The 13,944-nt window shown below is 41.9% G+C and overlaps 2 protein-coding genes and 1 long non-coding RNA gene across 3 annotated transcripts in view; all 3 read right to left on the bottom strand.

Annotated features, from left to right (window-relative positions):
- The window catches only part of LOC306787235 (vesicle-fusing ATPase), a 45,877-nt gene extending 40,662 nt beyond the window's left edge, over window positions 1–5,215 (bottom strand). The window contains exon 1 of the mRNA XM_079282327.1: window positions 5,099–5,215. Within this exon, the coding sequence (XP_079138453.1) occupies window positions 5,099–5,110 (12 nt within the window). The 5' untranslated portion in view covers window positions 5,111–5,215. The remainder of the gene's footprint in view (window positions 1–5,098) is intronic.
- Window positions 1,688–4,099, bottom strand: LOC306787567. The gene is made up of 4 exons (XR_013772548.1): window positions 2,423–4,099; window positions 2,125–2,279; window positions 1,898–1,991; window positions 1,688–1,727 (listed from the first exon to the last, which is right to left on the bottom strand). It is a non-coding gene; the product is annotated as an uncharacterized lncRNA (long non-coding RNA).
- A 6,575-nt stretch (window positions 5,216–11,790) lies between the features above and the next one.
- Window positions 11,791–12,963, bottom strand: LOC306786625 (cyclin-dependent kinase 5 activator 1-like; the record flags this gene model as incomplete). The annotated part of the gene is made up of 2 exons (XM_079281452.1): window positions 11,791–12,282; window positions 12,448–12,963. 2 exons carry the CDS (start codon window positions 12,961–12,963, stop codon window positions 11,791–11,793), a joined length of 1,008 nt encoding a protein of 335 aa, XP_079137578.1.
- Window positions 12,964–13,944: the final 981 nt, after the last annotated feature.

Raw genomic sequence — 13,944 nt, 5'->3', positions numbered from 1 at the left:
GATATTTATCATACAGGCATGAGAGAGACATCCAACTATCTGTCGCAAAGACGGCATATTTCTCAAAATGTGTTACAAAAGAGTTTTATGGGGAAAACAGTTGGGGAACATTGTCTAGAACACTCAAAAAAATAATTCATTGGATGAACTCAATTAAATTGTGGGCAGGTTTTCCACCGAGGAAATATAGTTAAACCTACCTTAAACTAAAAACATCCATGCAATATAATTAAATTGAGTTAGTCCGACTCAATTTTATCAAATACAACCTAAATAAAAAAATACCATTCATGAAATGAAATTGATTTGTGTTAGTCCAACTCAATATAGTACAATTCATTGGAAATGAATTAATCAGGTAAAAAACATTTTTTTATTTGACCCCCAATTAAGACACGAGACAAAACCTAGTTCAAGTGTTTTTTATTGAAAATGCTTAAATACATTAAATATGGTACAAATCTGACCATCCATGATTCTAGAGCCTGCATTTCATTTTTTAAATATAATTTGTTTTTTTTTACAAAAACACTGATCAGAAAAGGATAGCAAAAAAATTCCAAAAGGATCTATACAGTGCATCTTTCATCGTTTTAAAATATTAAAACAGTAGTCTTGTAACAGCTCCACAACTGGTGACAAATAAATACCAAGCTATCCCAAATCCCTTGGCGCCACAAACAAAGACGCCATGAGGGTGGAGGCTATGCACTGCTCTCCAAACAGGGAATATCATTGCACTGCAGTGTAGTCACTCACCATAAACTATCATTTCCAAAAAGCACAAAACTTCCTGCAATCGATATGTACAACCACTATTGCAAGTGCTAAATTCCCACTACTTTGGTTTGTCAAGAGCAATACAGCTGTTTTCTTTCCTACCAGTACAGATGGTAGTACAAAAGGACTCCTTTACACTGAAGAATAGCCGATGATGTGTTATCATGTGCAGAAACAGGCAACTTGGACCACTTTTGGGCTACAACAGTAAAATCACAAAACATCCACAAACTAAAATTTATAGATTATAAATAACAAGGATACTCATAGTCAATGGAAGTTACAGCGTATTGAACTGTGTTAGGGTCCATTTCAACTCGAGTAGAGAGTCATTCAATCAGACAACGAGGAAAATGGACGTGCAAGTTGACGTTCAAGCGTAATCACACTCGAGTTGGGATGTGGAGGTGAATTGGGCAAAACTTTCTGCGGGTAAACACTTAACCAAGCTTGCAGTGACATGTAAAAGTTCCGTAATTTACAGTCTCTGGCTTGCCTCTGTGCAGCTTAGTCAATTTTTTCAAAATGTCAGAACCAGGAAAACATCCATGAGGTCATGGATTGTCGTTGACTGGGCGGAAGATGAAAGTAGAAAACATCCAAAAGATCTGACAAGGTTCTTTGGCTTTGTCACTTGGTGTTCACCTCTTGTGCAAACATCTTGATTTTCAGCTCCTGTATCTTAGAATTCAGCTTGTGCCCATCCAAATTCATTATGACCTTCTGGAGAAGCTCAAAGATGTACTTGAAGTTGTCTGGAAAGCTTAGATTAAGGGCACAAATTAGCCCAAATCATGATGAACGCCATGATGACACTGTCTACGTTGTTCAGGACTTTAATGCAGTTGATCAAGTCCCACGTCCTCTGGCTCCCAATCTCTTTGGATCATGTAAATCCTTATAACAGTGAATGCGATGTCCCTCACTGCATCCTCAGCGGCGGAAGCCTGACAACAACACAAACACAGAAAACTTGTGTTTAAACTTGTGATTAATCCACAAACATGTGTATATATATATATATATATATATATATATATATATATATATATATATATATATATATATATATATAACACTTTGACGCTACATGGGAAACATATTGCGATAAACTTACCAGATTGATAAAGAGTCTGGATCTTCATTGAGGTAGATGACAGGCTTCTCAGATGCCCTTCCCTTTTGGTGTTGATGTCATCACACTAAAGGTTCTGGATAAAAGCAGAATAAAAGCAGGCCATTTACTATTCATCAAATGTTTTTAAAAAAGCAGATATGGACAAGAAAATATTACAATAACCACCCCAATACAGTGAAACTAATATTGTATACATATGTACTAACCAAATCATTGATGGTCAGGACATCCTTGACCTTTTGTCCTTCACACCTCCTTTGCTCTTTCAGCCCTGTATCAGGGAGTCTGAGAAGAGGTCCAGCTGTGACATGAACTTTGATTGAAATGGCTTGGTGGTGATCAGCAGGAACTCTGCATTGACCTGAATAACAAACAAAATACAGCTGTTTGTTAGTTGTTTATTATAATTACTATCACATTATGTGGGATTATTAGATTCAAATTGCGATTGTGAAGCCATTAATCATCAAAATGGTAAACACATAGAAACACACATTTACTTACTTAACTTTGCTGGAACAGGGAAGGGGCCTCTGCTCCACAATCTCTGGTTGAATGTGCAGTTCAGCATGTGTGATTTAGAAGCTTACTCCATGTATTAAATGTACATGGGCAATGTATGGACATGTATAGCGATAACTGCCCCTACAATGCCCATGCAACAAGAAATACCTGCTAGCTAGTTCCAAACTGCATTCTTTACACTGACACATGCAGAGTCCTAAAGAGAATAAAGATAATTAGTACATATCAAACTGAACAAATAACAATGAGAGATCAGCTTGCATCGAGCATATAACCTATTACGTGCTATCATTAGGAGGTTGCCTCAAGAAGCTTGGTAATGCTGATCAAACTGCAAAAGATGAGATAAATATATTAGTGGAGGGAAAGGCTGGAATAATCCAAAGTTCACATAAAACAAAGTCAAGTCAAAAGTGCTTTAGAGCACTCACATATATAATGTTACCATTTAGAATAGACTAGCAATTCACCTTTTACAGCAACACTAAAGCTACATACAACAGCAATCAAATCATGCAAGCGTGTTAAATAAGATTAAGACAGTCATTTTAATAAAATATCAAACTGTTTGCCTTGAAAACTCATTCGCACTCCTGCCTGCGTTCACACAGTGTAAGGTCATAGAAATACAATGAGTAGAACGGACATCGATGTTTGTCTTGGTCGTTTTACTCGTTCAAAAGAAAATAGTGCTCAACACTGCGCATTGACCGTAGTATAACAGAAAAGTTAGCCCGCTACATCGATCAGTTCTTCACAATGACGACGGTACACGTACAAACTGCCGCTGCTCTGATCCAGTTACATCGGTTTGAATGGGAATGTCCGTTCTACGCTCGTTCTATTTCTATGGCTGCTGCGCTAAAACGCCGCTGACTTCCGTGTGTTCATGCATCAGGTGCCCGCGCGAGTGAGAGGAATTCAGCGGTTTTATGAGCTCATGATTTATTCATATTAAACATTTTTCAGTGACGAAAACGTGGCTAAACCCACTACAACTGAACGCCCACTACTAGAGAGAGTGGCCTTCTGCGGCCTGCTCTGCCTGCCGACATTATGGCGCTGGAGAGGGGGAGACCGTAGTCTGCTCGTTTAACTGCTCTCCTACTGTTTTTTAGTGCACACAGTTCATAAGGAAGCCTTCGGCGCTGCGTCCAAGCCGTATTAATGACAGTACCCTGATCTCTGGTCTGCTCTATAATGCAAACCACGTTGGCTACCTAGCTTGCTAGCTAGCCTGTGTTGCCTTCGATCTTATTAAAAACGGAACAGTCGTGTGGCTAAGTTATCACGTCTGTTCCACACATTGTGGTCATTATTACAGAATGGAAGCCTTCATTGACAGCGAGGTACAGTCTAAACTACTACAACAAAATATATAAAGTTACTTACCAAAGAATGGACGGTCGGTTTGAATCTTGCTGCAGTCGGAAAGGGGGGAAAGACACTGAGAGCACGTGATCTGGTACAGGCGCAAGGGGTAGTCCCCCAACCAAACACATTTATTTTGAGTTGATACACACCATCCAACCTAAATAAATCTAATAAATGAAAGTATTCATGCATTTTATGTTAGACCCATTAAATATAAATGTGTTCATTTTTTAACTTGATATATTTAAATTAATCAAACACGATTTAAATGTGTCACCTTTAAGAAGGGCTTGAATCGTTTTTTTGAGTGAATAATGATATATATATATATATAAATGTGTATATATATATATATATGTGTATAAATAAATAAAAATATATTTCAAATCAGAATCAAAATGCAACCGTTGATGTTCAGATGATACATTTGATGATTTGAGGACCCCCTGAAAGCGAGATGGTACATCTCAAGAGGTTATTCCGAATAAATAATTTCTTTATAAACATGATAGAAGGAAATGATCACTGCTTTGAAAGAGCCAGACATCCCGGGATCACTTGTGATCAGCTTTCTAAATGCACCGCAATCCAGCTGGAATACAAACACCACGATGCAGCAAACGCACTTATTGGCTCGCCCTACCGTCCGTCATTACATTTTTTGGTGCATTTAATCAGCGGATGCCACTTTTTAAGAGGCATCTCTGTGACCAGATGAAAGCGATTGCTCGACACCGGTTACCTGACGACATCACCCCCCCCCCCCCTCCCCCCTCCTCCCCTCCCTGTATACATCAAACTCCGAGTGCATAACCACCAGTGGAACAAATACGCACACAGCTCTGACGCTCCACATCATAAAATCAGTTTGACCAAATGTCATCAAACGCATGATTGCATGACACGGGCTGGTTTGTACACGATGTCCCACAAAACGTCCACTCTGCTGTTTTTAGATTGCACGCAGCCGCGTCGGATCAAGGGCAAGCGCGAGCCCGGGATGTAGCCAGCGATACTCCCTGAGAGAAGGCAGCGGTTAGCAGCACGAGGGGACATCACATTAAATAAACACCATGTTCTGCTGTGGCGTTGACATCCAGAGCGCCTGCAGGTACCAATACTGGTAATTGAAGGGCGTGGGGGGGGGGGGGGGGGGCACAACGCTCGGCCGACGTTTTACGCCATTTTTCCCTCTCAATTACCATACAGAAACACGAGGATATTACATATCTTTGGTTGAATAAATAAAGCATGTACTGGTTAAATATATGTCTGTCTTACCCGGGCCGCCATCTTCACGGTTGCAGTCGTTCAGGGATGCAGCTGGGGTCAATGACTCACAGGACGGCTGAGGGGACGGTGGACGGGACAGGCTCGGCAGCAGATGGGTTTATAAACTGCAGCGCACCTCACTCTGATTGGCTGACTCGGGGCGGAAGCTCTCCGATTAGCTCGCGTGCGGCAGTGAGAGGAGGGAAGGGGTAGCGGGAGATTCACCCGTCTACGCGTCTCACCGTGATCCACTGCCGTGCAAAAAACCCTCACGTGGCAGATTGACATGAGTCAAGTGGGAAAACCACATTAGACATGGGGCTCACTGTTACAGCATATGTGCCTAAAATATCGTCGTGATGCACATTGGCACGTGCGCGCGCATTTGACTGGACTACCCTCCTCTTTTCATTGATGATAAAGTCCACTGAGACTCTAAATAGTAATAAATCCAAGCCGACATGAATTGTATAACTGAAACCACGACATGTTTGTTCGAATTAACATGTGCTAATTTCCTGTCACTTATCGTCTTTGGCCTACCTGCTATTTTCTCCCTATGGTTTTCGCAAAAAACATGATATTTTAGTTTGGTAAATATCACCTCGTTCTCTGCTTCAGCACCGCGGACAGCGCCCCCCGCCGCACAGACTGTCTCCCTATGAGGGGCTCTGTGCTGTAGCATAACAGTAACATGATCCTGCTGGGACAAGGAATAAGTGTAGTCTACATGCTTCTATATGGACTATAAAGTAAGGAGTAGAACAGTAACAAACACCATGTACAGGGGAATATAAATAGACAGCTGAACACAATAATAACAATTAGACTGCAGCGCCGCCCACTGGTGGCTGACCGTGATGCCAATTCAGCACCATGGACAGCAAAGCAGTGAAGAGAAAACATCCAGTTTGTTGTATTTCTGCCTTTCTGTGTTTTTTTCTATTCGTCTCATCAGTATTTTACTTGCTTATTGACACTGTGGTTATACTGTGGTTTGTTGTATGTCTGTGATATACATATTTGAATATTTATTTAATTTCCCACTCCATATTTTGTTTTTTATTACTTATATTTTCCTCAGATATTGTGTTATATATTGTAGCATTATGCACACTATGTTTACAGAGTCCATTATTTTGTATTTTTCTTATGTTCCTTTATACTTATAAAGGAACCAATTTCGCCCCGTTGATCAATTACATATTTCTTCTTCTGATTTCTGATATCTGATAATAGTTATTTTTAAACTATAGCCTTAACGTTTGGATTTTGAAACTGCTTGTTGATTATTTTTATATCCGAGTTGTAGCAGTGAGAATTGCCATTTTAATCTGAGATCTAGTGTCTCTAAGATTATTTCAGCTGTAGCAGCCATGATGTCATCATTACATATAGTAGGATTTATAAGACACAGTAAATCGAGAGTAGGCTTTAACTGGCAGATACATATACACATACTGTACAGTGTAAAATGATCAGTACAGTATGTATGATAAACATTTCAGCGTACAGGTAGACTGGTGTGTGTTTTCCTGGAGCGCTCACGTGCCGCCATCTCCTTGCAGCACTTGTTAATATAATTTTAGCAACCTCCCAGCTAGAATTATATCCACCCTTGACGACTCTCTCGGTGTGTCACAACATCAACACTACGCCCGCTTAGGTGCTCGAGAGTCAGCAAGCAACAAGTGCTTTATGGGGCTTCTTCCCGGATAGGAGCTCTCAAAAACTCCCCAAACACCACTTCACCCTGAATCAAATACACTCCCCAGCAGCCTCACCTGCAGCTCGCTGTGGCTCACTTCAATAACTCAGTGCTGCCTTACTGTGGTCAGACTAAGAACTGTCTCTATCGATCTAGAAAATCACATGACCTGAAAATACAAAAAAAGGAACGCCATGCTTGTAAATGTTTTTTTATATAAAGTACCTGTAACAGTTGATCAAATGATTCTTATTTCTCACATACATATTCATACATCCACATAGTAACAGACTGCAGCATCAGCACTAGTAACACTAGTAGCCTTTGACTTTTGTTCGACAAAGATTCTTGTTTGCACAACGTGATTCACAAATGAAAAGGAAGGAAAAAACATAATAACTTCGTCATCATTATCATAAGCTTCATGTTACACCAAAGTTTTTGTCTTGTACGTGTTGCAAGATAAAATATGGCACATAGTTATGAGTTGATCAATGATGAGAGCATGTATAGGAGGGGGTGTATCAACCCGTACTTCCCTCTATTCAAGAAAAAGGTTCATTCAGAGGACACTTTTCCTTTCCTCGCCTCCTGTCCTTGCATCCTTGTCTCTTTTTGAATTGTCCCTGCACAGCTGGAAGGACCCGGAACACGCCGAAGCAAAAATAGTGAAAAATCTTTTTTTTTTTGCTCATCAGTTCACAGCAAAAATACTTAATCTCTCCTCTTGTCTGCCGAAAGCTGTCACATGGTATTGGATAGTCAAAACGTAATACTCCTGGGGTGAGTGGGGCTGTGTGTTGTGTACCTAGGATAGGGTGTCAAATTAGAATTTAATAGAAATAGTACAATTGACCGTTCGCTGAACCCCTTTTCAAGAGTTTAAAAGGTTGTGTCCTTTTATTCTTTAAAAAAAGGGTAAGGAGCTGCTGGCTTATTCATCTACGACATGGCTCTACTTAGGTTATAACATTAGAGGCTTTGTCCTGCTCTTTACTGCAATTGGGGCAATTTATACTCCAGCAAAACCAAGCCAATTTTAATGACGATAATGTTCGTTTTGTCAAACACTTTGGTCTGGTGACCTTGAATGTGAAACAAAACCAGTCAAATCCTACTTTTTCCTTCTTATAATCACAATATCAGGACTAACTCTTTAACATTTTATCATGTAAGTGGCCATCAAGTGTATATTTAAGAGCCCTTTTACAACATTTTAAAATGAGTCAGCAGGAAACAATAAGAAAGTGAGCCTCAGATGTAATTGCTAACCAACTCGTTGTGCTAACGTTAGCTTAGTTAGCTAGCTGCAGCTGATGAAGTCGACAGTCGTCGTCAAACATTGCCAGCTGACAAATACATCGAGCTACAGTAACCAACGGTGGCAGGGCTTAGTGAACGTCAATCGAGCCTTAAGTTTTACCACAAAGAATCCAGGTGACAGTTCTTGATTTCAACATTCATCACTCCTCTATTAAATCTGGGCGATCGTCAAACCGTCGTCTTGCAGAAAAACACAAGTTGATGTTCGTCACTGTGACTTCTGTCAGTTTACCAAATCTCTTGACATGATATATCTCCGCTCAACCAACAACCTGCAGTTTGGAATCTTTAAATACAACAAATTAAGAAATAAAATGATTATTCAACAGTCATCATAGGAATGCTACTTGTGTACTGTTCAACCCATCAGAAACAGCTCGGAGGAAGGACATGTAAATAAGCTTGTTTGCCATGGATTCGTTCTTCCTGTGCATATTTGTCTCATGAGGTCTGACTCTACATCAAGGCTACATTATCTTTGACAGCATGGTACCTGCTGCACCCCAGACGGTTTTCATCTGCACACAAAGTGCAGCCCGAGTTTAAAACATCACCTGCATCGTGGACACATCCAGTCTGGAAACAGACACCACATTTTGTTCTGTTAACAAGCCCACTAATTCCCCCATTATTTCAGTGTTGATCTCTTTACCATAAATTATAAATGTCCTAACAGAGTGACTCCAATTTTAGCTTACATTTTTACAAAGTGACACATAAAACTTCACCGTGTGTTAAAATCACAAGATTTCCATTTCAATTCTGCGTCCTTTCCATCTGAAAAAAGTTCCTTTTTTTCTCCTCCAACATCTTCGATGCATGACAGAGCAACATTGTGAAAAAAAAGCTTATTCATGATTCCGCGATAGTCTTTTGTAGTTCAGCAGTCGGACACTTGGAGTTGGCTCATGTTTCTTTGTGTGTTTTTTTAGGTTTTGTTGTATGAAATAATTAGTCTTTAGAATGATATGGCACAAGATCTCTGCCCCATTTGAGAAGGCAGAGCTTTTTTAAACTTGAAGACAGTTTTATTGGCTTTCGGTTAGACTCAGTGACGTGACGTCATCAAGGCAGGGAATCTCTTGAGGCACTCGGTTGATTTTCTTTCTTTTTTTACATGAAGTACAGTTGTATACTGTCTTGAGCTTTCCAAAGTTTGAAAAAATGAATCCTGATGATGTCACCAGGGTCATCTCTGCTTGGGTTTGAGAAACATGTTATCTGAAAGTCATTGTTACAAACTGGAGGTGTGGGGTTTGTATTATGGGAAATGTAGGATCCACCATTGTTGGAGCTTTACCTATAATAGTGGTTAAAAGTTAGGATATCTTGGCATCTGGGGCTTCAGTTTTGATCATTCTTTTAAAACGTTGTCTCCTGTGAAGCCTCCAACTTTATTGAACTGCAACTCTTAAATATCCACTCAAACTGACTGACACGTGCATGGGTGTGGGAGTTTTGGAGGATATTACTGGTTTCTGAAAGGGAGAACCATTGAATCTGGGAGGGTGTCTTTAAGACCCCTATGCACCATGGAACCAAGAACAGAAGTCCTGCATAGGACACAACCAGCCTTTCACACATTTTCTTCGCTATGCAGTCCTTCTGCCGAGTTGCCTGGACGTCACATCCCTGAGTCTAGCTTTCAGCAGTTCAGCGTGGCGACCGCTCAGTCTCTTCTGTAACATCAGGTGCGGTGTGCCCAACACAAAGCAGCATGCTAGGAAACCTATAGAAGCACTCATGCATGTCAAACAACTCTGTGAATAACTAAGGGATCTGGTCAGCAGACCAGAGAGTCTCTAAATATGGGACACCTGGATTGGACTGCACTGGACCACACCAGACTGGACAGGACCAGTTCAGACCGGACTGGAGCAGGTGGAAAGAAAGAGATAATCGGTGTTGTTTTAGTTAGTTTGAAGAGTAACGAGCGGAGGAGAGAGGACAGAGGAGAGAGGAGGGGGAGGGCGACACTTCAAACAGCAGAGGAGGTCCCTCGAGCTGAGTGGCCGCAGCAACATCAAAGCGTTGTTTTGGAAGTAAAAAGTCACATCTACACTTGTGGCGTCTGCCCACACACACATGGAATATAGTCCACATCTTCTTTGATTTTGACGTGTGTGGCCATTGGTTGAGACAGATCACACGATCTACTTCATGAATACGTCCTCCACGATCCAGCAGCACCAATCATACATACAGTGTGAAGCATACAAGATGAGCGCGGGGTTCTATCTTTATTTGTTCGTTCTTTCTTTCTTTCTTTCTTTCTTTCTTTCTTTCTTTCAGGAAAACATTTCCCTCTGGTCACCTCAGGACAGCACCAATGTGGACCACAGGAGAAAGAGCAGGGGACGAACAGGAATGAACGAAATAATTATCTGTGTTAAATATGCCATGGAGCGGGCAGTATTGCATTTTCCCATGTTTTTGTAATTGTAAACATCTTACGGAAGGGCTTGTTTACCGATTAATAATCTGTGCCCAGTGTGTTAGCATTTTCATACTCTTAAAAATATATAACTGATCTCCTAATTCATAGCAGATTTGACTGGATGAACCCAAATGCTCCCTTGAAGGCGCAGTGCTTTACGTAAGATGTGGACGAATTGACCCACTACAGTACGATTATGCCGAACGGCGACTTAAATTTCACAGTCCGACAGGTTTGCAGACTAGTTGTGTTGTGGTTGATTCTAGCTCATCCATGTTGTGGTGTCATTGGATGCTCTTAAAGGTTCAACAGTGGAGCTGGCAGCCAGTGTTGGTGAGTGCAATAAGCTTGGGCAGGACGATAGGAATAAGGTAAAGTGGAGTTGGCAATAAGCATGTGCAAGGACAAATGAAGTGACCTCATGCAAGGTCGTTCTTGGTTTTCATCTCCATGACATCTCTCCATAGCGGAAATGCCTGGATGCTATCACAGAATATCACCGTATCAATACACTGTATCTGTGTATTTAAAATATTCACCATTAATTAGTAAAGCGGTGTTGTCTGGTGTTTCTAAACCCATTCATTTTTATCAAAAGACAGAAAAATACTCATTGTCATCTCACTGAAACAAGGTACAGGACCGATGCATGTCTCTGAGCCTAAGGCAAGAGATGAAAATTACAGATATCTCTTTCTCACAGCCTGGTAATGTCGCATCACCAACCCTGGTGGCCAGGCCTTTGATGAAACTGTCAAATGATATCTCTGCCTTAAAGCTTGTTATTGTCACAGCCTGAGCCAATTGAACCAGGTGTTGTACATCAACAAGTAGCCTGACAGTCTTGAGAATCGAATCAGATCCAATCATGACCAATAATGTGGCTGATGATGGCGTGGCTACACCGCACAGCAACCCTGATTTAATTTGCCTTGTTGTGGTAACAGGGCCCCATAGGCCATTTGCTGCTTCATGTGAGACACAGATCACTAACTGCCTCTGTTTGGATCCTTACCAAACTCAAATAAATCAAATGCTGTTGAACCCCAGAAGCTCTTTTTTCTGGGTTACAAAACAGGAAATTTGGTAAATGATAAACTAGTAGAGATGCCAGACAACAGTACTGCTCCAATGTGTCGCTACGCTGCATAACTTTAGTCTACCAGTCCTCAACCGACTAACTCCATACATTTTTCTATCCATCCATCATTCCGTTTCCCCTCCTGTTCCCTCTTATCGGTCAAGGCCTATGAGGAGTTTGGTCTTCTCCTCCTCTTTCTTGCTTTCGTTCTTCAGGTCAGCAAACACCTGGGTAAAGAAGTGTGGGTCGGTGTTGATCTGGAGCATCTTGCCGCTCATGCGGTTGATGATCTCAAGGCAGCGGTCCCAGAAGGCTTCCTTCTCCGCCTCGACCAGGAAGGGCTTCAGCGGGTAGGAGATCTCGTTGCCCATGTAGGAGTAGGACAGGTAGAGGCAGGTGAGAAGTGAGGCCTGCAGCTCACGCTCTGAAGCCAGCTCGGATGAGACCACATCGCGGCACAGCATGTAGAGGAAGACCACATTGGCCGGAGTAATGAAGCCCTGATCCTGCCAGCCCTGCAGAAGGAGGGAGCGGTCGACGCTGCGCAGCCACAGCACCGGATCTGTTGGGGATAGACGCTTCAGTCTGTAACACCGACGGCACAGGAACTCACCCAGGCTGCGCATCAGTTCGCTGGTGGAAGCCTGGGTTGCAAAGAAAGAAGTAAAGGTAAGAAAGAGGAATGCGGAAAGGATTGGTGAAATGAGGCAGCAATAACAAGCTAAAGATGATAGAATGCTTTCTAAATAATCATTTAGCGACAACTTTTGTTGACAAAATAAGACCAAATAAGAAACCGCTAGGATTACCTGGACAATGACACGTTTTGGTGTGCCGGTTGCGGTCGACGGCTGGACCCCGGAACCTGTGAGGGAATTCTTTTTGGCAGCAACAGCAGCTACGTTAGCCAAGGTCTTGGAGATTGGCAGGTAGGAGGAGGTAGTGGTGGTAGTGGCCGAGGGGTCTTGGCTAGAGGAGTAAGATGAAAGGTTAGCGCAGGACTGAGACTTCTTCAGCTTCAGGCTGTTGGAGGCTGAGTTGGCTGTGGCCAAGGCGTGGCCATCCGGAGAGCTCCCTTTTCCGCCGTCCCCGCCGTCTGCCTGCAACTTCTTGGAGCCCTTCCTCTTCGCCGATACAGCCACAATGCGTTTCCATGGCAACACACTGATGATGGAGGGGCGTTTGAGGGATTTTCCAGCTGCTGCGGCGGCATCCTTGGCGTTCTTGCTGTTCTGGACTGCCGTATAGTGGCCTACCGTGGCTGGGCCGTCCTCAAACAGCACTGCCTTACGGTAGCTGGGAGACAGAGACAGCACCGTACCCATGATGTCTGCACAAGGGTTAGCTGGGACGGAGAAAGGGTGGAATGGGAAGCAGTGGAGGGAAAGCTCCTTGACTGGTCCAGACAAAGAGCTTTGAGAGGACCAAAGTGTCTCACTTCTGGAGGAAGTCAAACCTGGGACCCAAAAACAAAAAGGTGTGGAAATATTCTCTATTAGTTACATTACGTCTAGTAAAAACAACAAACACTTCATAATTAATGACCAAGATGATTAAAGTTAAGTTAAAGAAAGAAAACACTCAAGTTCCACTTACTAGCCTTTCCTGAAATGTTAAGTGCATCCCATTGTCTTTTTCAGGAGTTCAATCAATTGCAATGGAGATAGCTACACTCATTACGGGAGCTTTTTCCAGAGCTTTTGAGTGCATCTCACGGTCTTCCTCAGAAGAAAATACCACGAAATAGGTTGAAGGCCCGCAAAAAGCTAACAAGTGGACTTTGAGTTAAGTTTTTAAACCACAGTTCTTTTAGAAAGTGAGTCAGAGAAACCTTTCAAGATTTTAAAAGGTAATTTCATTTCACAAAAAAATACCATTTACCTCATTAAACGTTAATTAATAGAACATTGCGCGGAAATTGTTTTATTATGTTTTATGATCTCTCAACTTGACTGACAAAATGTACAATCAATTCTATGGCATAATTTGATGGCATTCCTTCATAGTGAGCACAGATCACAGCACCAGTGTGATAAATGCCCAGCAGTCACATAAAGGAGTCTGTCAAAGAGAATCATGCCTTGGCTGTGCAACCTTGACTTTACTTTCCAATTGCGCCTGAGAGTCTGTGATTAAATATAGTTGCTGATATTTCTCTATATTATATATATACATCACTGGTGACGTCAGCGTATACGGGCCTGACAGGGGAGTAAGTACCCACAATACAGTGTGATATATTCCCTTGAAAAGGCAAACCCATCTCTGCCATGGTTCGCCTTATTTTGATGAATTAATGAATTGAA

This window comes from Melanostigma gelatinosum, assembly GCF_949748355.1.
Source record: "Melanostigma gelatinosum genome assembly, chromosome: 13".
NCBI classification, from domain to species: domain Eukaryota; kingdom Metazoa; phylum Chordata; class Actinopteri; order Perciformes; family Zoarcidae; genus Melanostigma; species Melanostigma gelatinosum.
This window is presented reverse-complemented; position numbering and strand designations above follow the sequence as displayed.